This window comes from Panulirus ornatus, chromosome 67 (genome assembly GCF_036320965.1).
Source record: "Panulirus ornatus isolate Po-2019 chromosome 67, ASM3632096v1, whole genome shotgun sequence".
In the NCBI taxonomy this organism is placed as follows: Eukaryota; Metazoa; Arthropoda; class Malacostraca; order Decapoda; family Palinuridae; genus Panulirus; species Panulirus ornatus.
The window spans coordinates 1,620,198-1,635,997 of NC_092290.1; the positions used below are offsets into that span (position 1 = coordinate 1,620,198).

Sequence of the window (15,800 nt, forward strand, 5' to 3'; positions counted from 1 at the left end):
GAGCAATAAATTCCCAGTTCCGCTACTCCACTCTGGTACAACTGTAGCCCACCTGGAGAAACATTATACAGAAAAAGAGGTTTTTGTTTATTGTCATTTCACAGTTACCAGAGCAGGTACATCATTTACATGGCAAAGTCATATCTTTGTACCATCTGGGAAAAACTCTTATTCATAAGTTGTTTCATAATTCCTCATCAGCAAAACATAAGAAACATCTACCATATAGGACGAAACATTCAAAATCGTGGATATTCTGTAGTGAAAATGTTTACTTAAAATCACTTATATAAAGTCTTCATTACGAATTCCAGGTAAAATGTAATTATTCAGACTGGTACTGTGATCTGATTATACAGTAAATGGAGGAGGGGAAGTCGTCCTACTGAATATACTAAGGTAGTGTTAGCATCCCTGTCCCACCTCAACACTCTCGTCAGTGTATTCCAATTTCACAAAAACCATTGATAATCTGAGCTCTGGTCGATTGACTCACTGAATACAGAGATCAATCTTCATACACTGGTTTTCTAGTCCAAGATAAAACCTCGCTCTGCCACCACATCCGATGACAGTCTACTCCACAGATTCTGTTATACACAAACTTTTAACAACAGGAACTGGTCAAGTTTATTAGCCATACAAGTAGAGCAATTATAGCCATATTCAATATACACTTTTCTTTAATATCATGAACTTTGTTCACCAGGAGAATTAAACTTACAATACATTGCTGTATTTTCCTTCCGCCATATAAAATACCTTTGTGACATCATATATCATTGTCTGGTGAGGGCAACGGAACAGTCGCGATACAGGAACAATTTTATTTGTCTTTTTTATAAATACAAAGTAGGAATATTAAACTGTTGTAATTCTGTAACCACTTGACCTTACTGTTACAGACTTCACTGCACACAAAGCACACCTCTTGATTAACTTTCCCTGCTGTGTATGTGTGTGTGGCTACCCATGGCTACCCATCCAAGACCAAATTCCTTACACACATATGTCCTTCATAAATGTACAGTTTGAAATAAACGGAGGGGATGTTTCTGCTGTAGATGAAGAGGAACACAACAACGTACCATCACGGATGGATACCAGCAGGCAAGTCTCGTGTATACATTTTCAACAGAAGGGAAAAGCGAAATTTCTAGGTGGTCTACAGACTCGTTTATCAACAAAGAGAATCTAGGATGTAAGCTATCACATACTGAACTACAGAAATTACTTTAAAAAAGACAGCTACTGTGAGAAAGGCAATTAAACCTGACTACTGCTGACATCACGTAACAAGCCCACTAACCACCGACCAATGGCAGAGGAAATGGCGTCAGGTTGGTGGGTCAAGCAAGCTGCCTTAACCACACATGTTCTGAAGTGTGGTGTTACAGGAGGAGGATCAGGAGCACACAGTGATCCATCTACAGCCTCTTCCTGCGCCCCAACACTTGTGCACACTGCCATCACCTCCTCCAGACCTGCAACACAACCGTGAGTGGGTTAGCAATACTTACAATACTGCAAAAATTCTACGAGTGTATAAGTAAGCATCCATAACACTGCAATGCAAGGGTGATGACTAGAGTGAAATATGTAAACATAAAAAGGACTTTTGGAAGGATTGTTGGAAATTCTTCTCCATCATAAGCATTGTCACACCATATACACCTCTAATCACTAAATCAACACATAATTTCAGGAGATCGAAAACCAATCGTCCGCCTCGTCACCAACTAACCAGTGCCACACGTGACGGAGCAAGACGACACCGTAACCCGCCACTGGTACTCCTGTGGGCCTAACACCTCCTCGTCAAATGCAACATCAGCAGCAACGGTGCTGGTGTTCGTGGGTCGAGGGTGGAGGGGCGTCAGCGTGAACGTGTTGGGCTTGAGCGTGAATGTATAATTGTTGCTTCGCGGAGGTACCTGGTTCACGAACAGGGGATTCTTAAAATCTATCGATGACCGAGGCTCATCCTGCATCCCGCCTCTCGTGGTCACTGTTGAAATAAACCAAGTGGTGGTATATATCATACTTGAGCACACTGTAGTCTACAGGGTAATAGATGGCGACTCTAGATTTGAATAGATAGACATTTAAGATCAAATATTATAATTTCTTTCTTTTATGATCACTATGATCACTTTACCTGTTGAAATTACGAGATAGCATAAGCATGACTCCCCTAATATTGAAATAAAAAATTACGAAAACAGTAAATACTGTAAAGTAAATGATTATGAAAATAGTAAATACTGAAAACGTCCTCAGTTCATAAGTTAGATATTAAAGGAAGAGAAAAAGTGTATTCCATCGTAGAAGACATATAATGTTGGATCCCATTTTGGGATGAATTTATGTTATATACCCCAGAACGTATCTTGTCTCGAAACCAAGAAATCTTTTAGATCTTTGCAACTTCCTGTGTGAGGTGAAGTATTCTCTCAAGTTCTTGAGCAACGCTTATGGGGGAATACCAAGACTGTATGCTTACATGTGTGGTTGACCTGGTCAACGAGAGTGAGCAGGAGACGGTCACTGATGGTGCTGGAGATAGGATGTGAAGAGGAGGTCACATCCCTCCGTCTGCGCCAGGAGATCCAGCGGCGGAGTGGAGGAGACACCATAGTGAGCGGGAAGGCCCTCTCGATGGGTTCCAGGTCCAAGGAACGAGCTCGCTCGTACTCTGTGTAGATAGTGTTGCGGAGCGGTGTTCCCTCCCGTGAGAAGTCCTAGGAGGACATAAAATGGTATGAATGAGGAGTGTGGGAGTCCTGAGATGAGGAGTGGGGAAGTTCTGGACTGAGACTGAGTTATTATAGGTACATAAGGGAAGGGAGCTCTATACTTGTGTTTGTGTAGAGCCATTAAATGCACTACTCACCAGACACTTGCCATTGAGGCAATAGGAGCGTGTGTGCCTCTTCGTGCCCCTGGAGCACTCGGTGCCGAAGGGGAACCACCCCTCCCGGCCGTTCACTCGGTAGAAGCGGTAGTTAAGGGTAGAGTCCTGGCAGGCCACTGTGCACGACCGGTCAGGGTCATCTGAGGGTAGGTCAAGGGGTGAACTTACACGCTAACCAGCACATGAGAGGCAGGGACTGTGTGTCAGGTGATAAAAACAACTCATAGTCACTAGACAGGTAGGATACAAGCCAGGGCTGGATGCCAGGAGTGTAGGTAATGATAATGACTTGATAGCAAGGGCCAGGTAACGGTAACTTCTTAAAGTCATTGAGGTTTATACTTTGTTCACACACGTAAAACCATTTATAAAGCGGCAATCAAAATACAGTAATGTTATGCAAATATCTATTGTGTAATCTTCCATATATACATTATTCTCCAACTTCTACCCTAAAATTGGAGTAAATATTGTGGTCATATACTGACACACCAACTCTTTAGTTTTGTGTTTACAATTAAGCAATGTACAGTTATTATTGATATCATTACTACTATGTAACCCTGGGACCTATTTTACTGTACCTCAATCAGGAGGGAAATATGAACTCTTCTGGAGTACGGCGTTCCTCAAGGTTCTGTACTATCTTTCATCCTTAGACAAGGATACAACCTTCCTGAAGGTGACTTCCTACTCATGTTATAACTATAAGCAGGAGGAGCCCAGTAACACCTGATTAACAAATGACACTCGCATCTAACTCCTCAACTCCAGGTTAGAACTTGCAAGGGATACCAAAGATTGGGTAGCATCAAGGTGAAATAATGACAGCATTTGTTCTTTCGATAAGAAACTGGCATCGAAGTGAATTACTGACCTTTGGTGCTGGATAGCTGCATTCCTACGCCAGAAAGTTGGTCGACGCTAATTTTGAAGCGGGCGCAAACCTCGCTGGCGAACTCGAAGGGCGTGCGGATGCGGTCACACTCCTGCTGTGGAAGACACTTGTGTCAGATGCTTGTATGGTTGAGGAAGAGTAGACCTGAGCAAGCCATTATGTCTGGAGAGAGTCAACTCTTTGTTGTCGTAAAGATGGACACTGTCAAAAAAACTGATATATATTTTCCAAAAACATAAGGTCACAAGGTACTACGGTGGTATTAACACCAGTATATTATCCCAACGTCCAGTTCTCCCAAATTATCGTAATTATCCACAGCAACTCTGGCATTAATTATCGAAGCAAACCATACAACCAGGTTTCCAACCATGGAATGCGTCAGGTCAACCACAGAAACACTGGTCAGCAACATAAAAGATGACAAAATTATAACTTCAGATAACTAGCAATTTTTCGCTATTTTTTAGATTCCAGTCACAGACTCAGGTTCACACCGTGGCTGGGCTTTAACTATGATGAGGGTTACGTACCGGCTTGAGTGGTGTGCAGACCTGGATGTTCCTGTTGACTCCAATACATCCTCTCTCCAGGCACTTCCGGCTCACCAACTGGATGCCCTTTGCCGGCTTCAGGCAGCTGTGGGGCAAGAAAATGTTAAACTGGTGGTCAAAGATGTTACTGTGAAAGGAAAAATGAGTGGGAGTTGCATGATGAAGAGAGGGTGACTGTGATTACGTGTATGCATGTATGCCAATGTATATCCAGGTGACTGTGTAGGAAAGCCCATACAATCATCATTAAACCAATGATTCCTCCTTGGCTTCATGACAACTCTGTTCCTCAGGTGTCCACATTAAGCTTAACCTTGAATATTACAAATGTCAAGCCATCCGAGACCACAAAACCCGCTATGAATAACACTGTACTTTACCTGAAGCGGCAGGTGGAAGCAGGTCGCCAGGGCCCCCACTGTGAATCATCGTAACCTGAAGTGGTAGGTGTCAGGGGTCGAGTTGTGGTGTGTGATGGGGCTTGAGGTCCCAGGGGACGGTGAGGGTCGGGGGCTCCCATGTCTGGCCGACAAGTGAGTGGATCAGCGCCATACAGAGTGTTGGCATCACACCGGAACTCCTGTAAGCATCATAACTACAGTCCTTAGCGTGAAGGGGTTGTATTAGTATCCAGGTTCTTGGAGACATACATCTATTTACTCTCACTCGTAAAGTACATCAGAATGTTTCCAAAAGTACTGTTATCTACGTCGCTGCCATTTCAGATAAGAGTAAAACTGCTGGTGTTAAAAAGCAAAAAGCAAAACAAAATAAGAAATAATTTCATCACCAAGAGTTAATAATAATGCCCACCGAGAGAAAAATCTTGTACACTTCTAGAGGTTAAGAGTACAAAGAAAAAGGCAGGTAGGTGGATAGGCTTACAGTGCAGACGCCAGCGACACAGAAGGCTGGGAGGGAGGTGGCTGACTGGCAGACAGTGCCATCTGGGTAGCTCTTTTCCGATGATTGGACCCCCTGGCCGAGTGTCTCACACTCCACTTCACAGTGTAACAGTCCTGATAACAAGGAAGACACCAATCAAAGTTTTACTTTCACATGTAATTGATCCAATACTCAGTAACACAACTAACCACAAATCTTTATTCTAAATAAAGAATAGCACCCACGATGAGATCTTTTTAACCTCAGTTTGAAAAACATTAGCCAAAAAGCAAGGACTATTTTTATGTCAAACAACACACCAAGTTGGGGAAGATATATGAAATGAAGTTTGGTCAGCATGTAAGGTGAGCCTACACGTAAGCCCGTCACGCTTTCTTCTTCTTTTTTGTTTTAACTCGAACAGAATATCTGTTTGGCGCGAAATGCTAGATTATCCACAATATGTCTTCCTCAATCAGTGTTGGTGATGGTTTGGTCAAGACTACCTTCATCAGGCAATCTGGCAGCCAGTCCCGTTAGGTGTGCAGAGTTTCTGGCTTGATTTTTGCACGTCTCCTCAGCGAAGTCCTGCAGGGTCTTCCTCTTGCCGGTACCACACTCCTGCACCGCCGAGCACACTCGGTAACGATATTCACCATGGCAGGTCCTGCGGAAGGAGGGCACGTTGTTCAGGAAACAGCGGCACAGTGGTTGATATACTGGGAAGATATAAATACCAGCCAACGTATTAGGAAGGTCATAACATATAAGGCCGACACATCAGGGAGGTGGAACAATAGCTAATAAATCAAGTGTGTGTGTGTATAACTGGTGTATGCAAGGGAGGACGGAAGACTGACTGACGCTGAGGTAATGGACCAGTTAGTCTCGTCATGATACTGCAGTTAATACACTCCTCATTCACCCCAACATGTAGAACATCGAACAAAAGGAAACAGATTTATCACAGATGTGAAAGTGAAGAATTATCTAAACATATCAGTTGATGATAAAGACATCACAAAACCAGAAGTGTGACATAAGATCCATGGCCACCTGTTGCTCCAGCTCCTACTTGACCTTGTTCTTCTTCCTCTAAGAACTTGGAGGGATATGAATAGAAAAAAAAAGGGGGGGGGGGGGCTTGCAACCTTTAAAATTCTGATTCCATTAATTTGTAAGTTATTAATTCCAAAGGAAATCTTAATTTCTGGGTCTGGAACGACAACAGAGTCTTAACTGAAATATGAACTCGCTTTCATTTCATTTTTACAAAACCTCAAACCAGCATTAAAGGCAGATGCGAGAAACTCTACTGAATCTTTTTTTTCTGCCTAAATCCACGGTGACAAGACGCCCTGCAAGTCTTACGTAACAAGTCAGCCGTAAACATCCTCTACAGCTGGAAGCACCTGACTGGAGACCAGGACTTACCTCACACGTATGATAAACAGAAAAGTGATGGATCATCCTCACCTGCAGCGTCGCTCAGACAGTGCCAAGCCTGAGCTCCCGGATGACAGAATTCCATCCACACCGTAGAGACAGGAGGATTGGCACTCAGACCACAGCCCCCACTCTCCTCCCACGCCTGTGCCGAAACCGCCAGGGCCAGAGGAACCCATGGACGTGGAGGGCGAGGAAGTCAGCTCGGAGGAAGGTGGCGGGAGGCCGGGGGCATCCGAGTCCTCAACACACCGACCCCTCCGACACCACTGCCAGGGACAGGATAACATGTACATCTTCAGTACATACATAAACAATCTAATGGTACAGTTGGATACACAAGTAGATATCATTCATTCAACAAACATAAAACATTGATAAAAAATATACAACCGACTTTTACTCAAGGGCAATGAACTTGCGTTCGAACTACAAATCCATATTACGCTTGTGTGTCTGCTTGACGAATCCAGAACTATGAGATACACACGACAAATTTACAGTGATGACTTGCATTAGATGTACCTGGTGGTAGTCTGAGCCACAGCTGCAGGAGCAGTAGTTACAAAAAGAATAACATGATTTGTGTAACTTTATGTTTACTGTACATCAACTTTGTTAATCATTCTTTCCTTGAATTCTAGACAGTGTATTACTAAAATCTGTACTGCGAATTTCAATTGATTTTTGAAATTTCGTTCATAATTATAAAAAAATGGAAAAAGATATATGTGGTTAACAAGACAACAAGCAATACTTCTTTCATCCAGTTCACACACACAATACATAGGAACTACATGTATATACATTATGTAAAATCAAATTCCCAGGTGAAACATCCAACAAATCATGAGTTTGATATCACTTGCAGACAATCACAAACGTTCAATCTCACTCCAATCCAGTCATAATCATTTAATCTCACCTCCAGCCAATCACATGTGCTTCATTTCACTTCCAGCCAATCACAAAGGCCTGATTTCAATCATGATAAACTGCCTCTTGGATCTACGATCCATGTGCTTTCGTTACTTTCATGAGCAGCTTCTGGATAGATGAGTTAGAGGGGAGGGGGGGGGGAGTAAAGACGTAACTTGAGATTGTAGGAAGAGTAAGATTAGGCAAGGAGGACGCGTAGAGCAAGGTATACCTTGGGGCAAGACGGGGAGGAGCGTAAGGGTGAAATGGGGAGGAAATATAAGGTTAGGTAGGGTGTACTGGTAGGGTGAGGCAAGTTGGAGTGCCAGTACGATGGAGTAGGGTGTAGTACCCACAGTACCTTGCGGTGGCCACAGGTGGTTCCCTCCAGCGCCGGGTGGGAAGTCCAAGTGTAGTGGTCCCGGCGACAGTGTAGGTCTTGGCAGATCTCGTCCAGCCGCTGGGAGGCCGCGTGGTGACTCCCGGCCCCGTGCTTCAGCATGCCTGGCGGAGGAGGAGGAGGCAGTCAGTGAAATCCAGAGAGAGAGAAAGAGAGAGCGACGCAAGGTTTTCAGGTTTAGCTAGTCTGATGGACAGGTTAGGTGGGGTGTGAGTTTGGAGAAAAATGGGAGGAAGTGAAGTTTTAGAAACCTGGGAGTGGACATGGCTGTGAATGAAACCATAGAGACGGTAATGATTCATACGGTCAGCAAGAGGGCGAAGGTTCTGGGAGCACTGAGGATGTGCGGAAAAAGAGATCATTATCTGGGAGATGATTGTAGTTGTGATTTCGGTGCATTACACATGACAGCTAGAGAATGGATGTGAACTAATGCGGCCTTTGTCTGTTCCTAGCGCTACCTCACTAACACGAGTAAAGGCGTTCAAATATTATATATATATATATATATATATATATATATATATATATATATATATATATATATATATATATATATATATATATATATAAACAAATGTGTTTTTCCTTTTCTTGAAAGATGGCATTAAAGTGAGAATCACTTCTGTCGTATATAGTGAGTGGATCCGTGAGCGAGGTGTAACGATGGGCGGGTTCCAACTACGAGTAAAACACTTTCTCAGTGTCACCTGACGCTGAGAGAGGTCGCCTGTAACAGCCTGAGTGGCTCGAGCGTTGCTGCAAGTGTTTACACATGTAAGCACCAGGATGAAAGCATGAGAAGAAAGTCAGTGACATTTTTATATTAAGCAAAAAACATCCTCCGATGCACACATGTAAACACACACACACACACACACAGACCGTGGTGGGTGTCCACTATTCACCTTCAGCTTCCGCTCGTCATGACCTCCACCCCTCACACCCCTCCTCCTATCCCATAAGGGCGCCCGGCGGAAACAATTACCTTAATGATTATTTGGGGTAAATGAACTTCACTACTGAATGCTTCGTTGATGGAAGATTCGCCTCTTTGTTTTTCGCCAAGCAAGACAAAGGTGTTACCTGTTAAGGCACTCGTGTCAGAAGCTATGGTTAAGCATTCACTTCATTACTCTCTTTCCTCCACAGGGAATGAATGAAAACTGTTGGATACATCAAAACATCGCATGTATATTTATCATCTTATCAGTTGTCAAATGTCTTCCTTTTTTGTTCTGCTTCGCTGCCTGTTTCCATGTGCGACGACGCCACACACTCACTCATTATGCCCTGTAGGTTTCAACTCTATGTTACCTGATGTAATCAGACTTTACTAGTTGTTACGAGGGTCGAGTCCCATGCCAACTTCTGAGAGCTCTGTAAGCGATGTCACCAGCTGAACACTGTTATATATTCATCGAGTGATTAAAACCAGACTGAGTTTAGCAGATGGATACCATCAAACCGACAATGCAATAACGGGCCATGAATAACAGTGAATCTCTCACATCGCTGATCCTGTCAGTTTGATACTACCAGCTACCATCTGGTACACCGCGGGAGGTGTGTAGGTACTCACACTGCTGGTGGGTGGAGAAGCGTTGCCCTGGGAGTGAGTGGGCCTCGTGATTCAGCTGCTGACGGTCAGGAGACGCCACGTCCTTCAGGCAAGACGCTTGACGCGACCTGTGACGTAACCAAGTGTTACCACAATTCCTAATGACATTTGTATAATCATCAGAATTACTAGCAGCTCACAATTACCCCAGTGTTTGGAAGAGACCATTCTCCTACATTCCTGGTACACAGTTTCACCATCGTCATCTTTTTCGACAATAGTAACAATGATTAAAAACATAATTGCAATACACTCTATAAAAGACGATTCTAACCATAAAATGATTTTTTTAACCAAACACCGAGATTCGTGACTAAGTAAATAAACAATCCACTTATTTGATATGAAATTACCTCAATATACCTTGGAAATTATCTAATATATATAAACTTTTAAAAACGGTCTAAACATATGAGAACAAATATGGAATATGTGATCGTAACCCAACATCCTGAACGTATGTTGGATGTTGCTGCTATCCTGGTACTCCTGCCAGTGGTGCTGGCTCACTCCGTCTGTCGGGGCTCACCTGAGGAACACGTCCAGGTACCTCCTGGAGCAGGGAGACCACGTGATCTTGCCAGAACCCAGCGTCGGGGACATGAGGTAGCGGCCGGGGTCACAGTTGTTGCCCGCCTGCAGACCATCGTGACGCATGCCCAGGCTGGGGAAGGACCGCACACCGCTTAGATAATGCTGTCCCTCCCACCTACACTAAACTGACAATGTACATTCATCCTGCTACACTTGTGACGTACACCCACGCGACTCCACTTGTTACACACACACACACACACACAGGTTTCTCCAGGTGTCACAAAAACTCTCATACCTCACAAACTCAACTCAGAACGGTCATGACACAACTCATCCACAAAGTGGTGTAGGTGTGTGGCTTTAGGAGTGACAGGGACATACCTCTCTCCTGTGGGCAGTCTGACCCCCTTCTCTTAAACGTGTAACACTGACATCCGCCCCTGTTAGATGCAATACTGACATCTGCCCCTGTTAGATGTAACACTGACATCCGCCCCTGCTAGGTACAACACTGACATCCGCTCCTGCTAGATGCAACACTGACATCCGCGCCTGCTAGATGCAACACTGACATACGCCCCTGCTAGATGCAACACTGACATCCGCCCCTGCTAGATGCAACACTGACATCCGCCCCTGCTAGATGCAACACTGACATCCGCTCCTGCTAGATGCAACACTGACATACGCCCCTGCTAGATGTAACATGACCCCTGTTCTCCCTCAGGCATGACCTCTAGGGAGCCCAGGGTGTTAGCGACTGCGACTTACTTGTGGCCGATCTCGTGGGCCATGACGTAAACGGATTCGAAGTGACGTCCCTCGTTGACGGTGCACGAGCTGGAACGCGTGCACATACCGGCCACAGGCGCTAGACCTGCGGGGGCAAGACGGTGCTACACTCCGCTCCTACATTAACAAGGGTGGATCTGCCGAGTCATGATCCCCGACGGAGGGGAATAAAATGTTATCGTTTCTACAGTCACAAGACCCATTTTGCCTAGGAATGAGTGAGAGAATGACTAGCATGGTAGCAACAGGAGGCTACACTCACTGTCCAAGCCAACAGCGGCAATATAATGATTCTGCAGATACATGGGAGGGTAATTACCGTCCGGGAGTAGCATACAACACCAACTCGTCGCCTCGACAATGATGGTAAGAATCTTAGACCACACGAGGAAAGCTGACTTGAAGGTCGCAACATAGGTAGACACCAAGGACGTGGTTGTAAAAGCCTTCTTAATGTTTATTATCAGTGGCTCCCTTACAACGCATGGTATCCACACACACGCTCACGACAGATATTCTCAAACGTTATCAAAAAACTAAAGAACTCGTCTTACAACAAAAGATTAGCAGATTAGTCTATCTGATTTTTTGGAATTACAAACAGCTCCACAGTAAGACAGTTATAAGTAAAACCAAAACACTACATAAAAGGTCAGTAATATTAGCATAACATGGAGTCAGCAATATGAAAGTGATTCGTAATTCAGACATTAAATAATAATCATGAACTACAAATATATACTCACATTTAAAACGACGAAGTTTCCCGGAATTCGTAAATATGACAGTTTCTTTGAGGTGCTAAATATTCAAGAATTTATTCTTTTTCATCAAACCTATGTAGGAGTTCTCAGCAAGGCAGGTCATACACTCCTCTACGAGACAGAATGTTGAGGCCAAAACGACGGTTGGAAGGGAAAGTGACGGAATAGATACAGAAACAACAAGTGAGAGAGACAAAGGGAGAAGAAAAAGTGCGTAGAAAATATCAGATAAAATGTGAGAGTAAAAAGTACGAGATGGGCGCGAGATTCAAGTGAGTTTCTCACCAACGACCTGGGAGTTGACCCTGCCGGAGGTGGTGATGGTGTACACGTCGAGGCCCGTCAGGATGAGGGCGTGGTCCCAGTGGAGGGGGTCCGTGTCCTCCTGCGGGTTCTCCTGCCGCTGCCACGTGCAGAAGTTAGTGAGGAAGTCGTCGATGTCGTAAGGTCGGTGGAGGCCTCGCGGGTCGCTATACAGGATCTCTAGACGCTTGAGCACGAACTTGACCCTGTGACCCAGTGACTCGTCATTGTACAGCAGCTGAACCTGAAAGCAAACACTACACGTAATGATGGACGGAACAGTAAGATATGAACAACAGGAAGGAATAATAAGGAAATTACATAATGTACGTAAACCAAACAACAGTTCCTAATTGTAAAAAGAAAAGAAGGTAATTATATTGTGTGTAGAAATGATTAACAAACGGGTTCTCCGGAATGCGGCGTAGCTCCTAACTTCCACACTATCATGTTTCCCTGTGAGTGGCAACACTGACAACATACTATACTGGCTCATCTTAACAGTTGCACATTATGACACGGCCTAGGATTCGTCATCATCATCTCCGCTCCGTCCATATATTAGCTAACACAGTGACAACACTTCAAGGATCCAGGGGCCTTCCAAGATCGCACCAGTTCTTCACTTCGACTCACCGCGTTCACCATGGCGAGGACGACCTTGAGTACCTGCTCCTCAGTGTCTGTGGGGAAGTTTTCGCGCATGTGGCGATAAAGGTCGACGTCCACGAAAACCGCCGTCTCGATGTACAGGTCTTCCCCCTTCGTCTGCCTGCGTCAACACACACGGGTCAGTACTGGCAAGATTCCCTCTTTATAACGCCAGAAAAATTAATACATGGTGTGAAAGTTCATGCAAAGAAGAATTTTGGAAAGTGCCATATATCTATTTTCGTTAAGCAAGTTGATTTTCATATTCTGTATAATTTGGGCAGTTTTTTTCACTGCTGCTCATACTGGAAATGTGTCAGTCCCAAACACATAGATCTACATATACTACAGCATCCTGGGTAACCCTACTGTACAGAACGGTATCTATCACTGCACATACTTGTGTCGTCTTTCTAACAAATAAGAATATAAACGTACTTTCAAATCACAGTCGTCTTACCCGTCATAGGGTCGATCATAACGGTCGTACTGGTGATCGCCCCACTCGGATCGTATACGAGAGTCGACGACGTGCTCGTAGCTGTCGTAGTACGACCGACGTGCAGGACGTGACCACATCTCCGCCCGCTCCTCCTCCCGCGTCGCCAGGAAGGATCGCCGCGTACGAGACACTTCACGGCAGAGCCACAAGAGGTGAGGAGAGTGAGTGTGATTACCATGTGATTACTGATTACCATGTGATTACTTGGTAATGCACTGTTGTATGAGTTTAGTTTTGTAAACGAGAGAGTCACCTGAAACCTTGCAAATCAATTCCTTTCATCAATAAAATACAAACTAGCTAACACCATGCAGCCTACTGATCTTTAGTACCGTGATACACAACGTTAGTATATAACATCAGTCTTAGCTATAACTGAACCAGGCGGCGGCTCCAACACTAACCATAGTGCAGTATGACGAGCTATAGTGGGATCTAGGAGCATATCTCTCGAGCATCAGTTCTACCACTCCAACTTGAATAGGCTATCTACGTACTGAAGAACGAATATCACCACAATTATATAAGGAGGTTTATTGGCCTAAAATTGTACGAGATAGCAACCATTACATAACATGTTTATAACAGGCTATAATTTGTTAAGGTTCTACCGCTTCACCGACAACAGACGTAATTATAAAAATTTACATGAAGACACCACAACAATGACCTTGACAATAATGGCAGTTTGAGTGTGATGTAAGTGATACGCTACAAGAGAATAAGGGAGGGACCTTGACGATTGCTGATATTCATCAACACAAGACACATCGTCATACTATATGGCAGTCACTAAATAATTAAGGTAAAATACGTAGGATGGGATTCCTGTTATACATCTTAAGGTATCTGATTAAACTGAATGAAATGCTGAAACGATGAAGACCTTACCAACGACGGAAGAAGCAACAGAAATGGATGATAATGGTCAAGATACGTTAACTTTTGACTGTTACTCTAAATGTTAAATTCTTACCGAGGGTTACCTACACTGGTAAAGCAATGTTATGACCTTATACTATTTATGAAAATAAGTGAAATTATTCTAGTCCAGGAATATTATTCTATCTCAAAATGTCACTCAAAATACTATCTAAATCAAGGAGGGAGTCAACTGTAACTAGTACACCAATGTTTCTATAGGAAATGTTTTGAAATTCTCCGGTATTTCCAGACTCACAGTTGTCTACAGTATGGCCAGTGTTGTCCTGCCTGGCGTAGATTATGTGCGAGTATAGAGTGTGGCTCTCGCCCTCCTGCTGGTTGGTACTGCGGCGCCTCCTGCTTGTGACACCTTCAGGCAGCGGCTCGATGACATACTCGGCGGTCGGGCTCGTGATGACGCCGCGCTGAAACCGACCAGCAAGACGTAAACACGAGAATCACTTGATATTAGCTCTTCTTCCCGCATCATATCGTGCTATTCATTAGGACATTCGTTCACATGTATAAATACTCCATGTACATCATGTGGTTAACAATGAAATTGACTATCTGGTATTTGATTACGTCTAGACATGGCGAAAAGGGTCCAAGTTCTCTAAGTTTATATTCTTATGTATCATTATTTGGCGAAGAAACCTCAGTCACCCCTCACCAGAGGCCTCAAATGAACAAACAAATAACCCTATCACATCTATATCCTTCCATGAACCTCATTCATCTAAAGAATCCTACACAGGCAGCCTAGGTCTACAACCAACTTGCATCAGTTGCCTAAAGAACCAAATAATCAGAGACTTCCCAGCCGAGCACATATTGTGGGCTACTTTTTTTTTTTAAAGTATCGTGAAAAGAATTCAAGTTAACCTAGCCTAAAGCTAAGTTAACTGGCTAGGTTATTTCTAGTTATGTGGTTAAGGATAGGCATAATGGGGTGAAAATTATGTCCGAAAATCATGAAAGTTAAACCATCGCCATCCACGAACTCGTAAAATGTTTCACCCACAACGTGCATCAGCAGCCTCGCGTATGAAGGAACAAGTTTGCTTACAACATGGCCGCAGAGCTCAACCGCGATGCTTGTGCTGCTGTTGCCCGGAGTTTCATCTACACCCTGGTAATAGCAGTCTAGTCTGCTAGCTTCGAAGTCGCGTATGTCCGCCTTGTCGCTGTACCGACCAATCATGACGAAGTTGGGTGATAAAAGGTCATGGTTGGGCCGTAATCTGCGAAGTGTTTGTGACGTAAATGAACCTTCTGTCAGGGGCGTATCTTGGGGAAATGTCGCCTATGGCAAGCACTGAAATTGCGCCCCCTGGCTTGATTAAAAGTGTACATACAGTGGATGTATATAAAAATATATACAGTGTAATCATATACTGCTGAAGATACGCCACTGACGAGGAGAACGTTTTGGAAATGAAATAAGTAATCTGAATAAAATGTCACGAACTCCAAGTGTTAATGAATGAAGATGGAGATTGCATATGACAATACAGAGGACTTCAGCAGAGAAATGCTTCCTTTCACCATGAAACCTCACACAATAGAAGATTATTCGCGGAAGTGAAAGGACGGCAACCATCATATGAGATACTGTCTACATGTTTTGCAACCTTCACCTCGCTACGACCATGTTTTTCCTTGCTGCATACATTCTACATACCGACTGG

The 15,800-nt window shown here is 44.0% G+C and overlaps 1 protein-coding gene across 4 annotated transcripts in view; it reads right to left on the bottom strand.

Moving 5' to 3' along the window:
- Nucleotides 1-813: 813 nt before the first annotated feature.
- The window catches only part of LOC139746999 (A disintegrin and metalloproteinase with thrombospondin motifs adt-1-like), a 39,652-nt gene continuing 24,665 nt past the window's right edge, over nt 814-15,800 (bottom strand). For 3 of the 4 annotated variants that reach the window (XM_071658713.1, XM_071658714.1, XM_071658715.1), the window contains 19 exons: nt 15,179-15,353; nt 14,366-14,534; nt 13,144-13,315; nt 12,669-12,804; nt 12,015-12,276; nt 10,945-11,050; nt 10,166-10,300; nt 9,598-9,704; nt 7,977-8,119; nt 6,728-6,966; nt 5,758-5,918; nt 5,252-5,385; nt 4,747-4,946; nt 4,346-4,451; nt 3,792-3,906; nt 2,894-3,054; nt 2,504-2,741; nt 1,745-2,008; nt 814-1,484 (listed from right to left, as the gene is read on the bottom strand). In XM_071658713.1, the coding sequence (XP_071514814.1) occupies nt 1,267-1,484; nt 1,745-2,008; nt 2,504-2,741; nt 2,894-3,054; nt 3,792-3,906; nt 4,346-4,451; nt 4,747-4,946; nt 5,252-5,385; nt 5,758-5,918; nt 6,728-6,966; nt 7,977-8,119; nt 9,598-9,704; nt 10,166-10,300; nt 10,945-11,050; nt 12,015-12,276; nt 12,669-12,804; nt 13,144-13,315; nt 14,366-14,534; nt 15,179-15,353 (3,241 nt within the window). In that variant the 3' untranslated portion in view covers nt 814-1,266. The remainder of the gene's footprint in view (nt 1,485-1,744; nt 2,009-2,503; nt 2,742-2,893; nt 3,055-3,791; nt 3,907-4,345; nt 4,452-4,746; nt 4,947-5,251; nt 5,386-5,757; nt 5,919-6,727; nt 6,967-7,976; nt 8,120-9,597; nt 9,705-10,165; nt 10,301-10,944; nt 11,051-12,014; nt 12,277-12,668; nt 12,805-13,143; nt 13,316-14,365; nt 14,535-15,178; nt 15,354-15,800) is intronic. The other variant, XM_071658716.1, reaches the window with a different exon arrangement.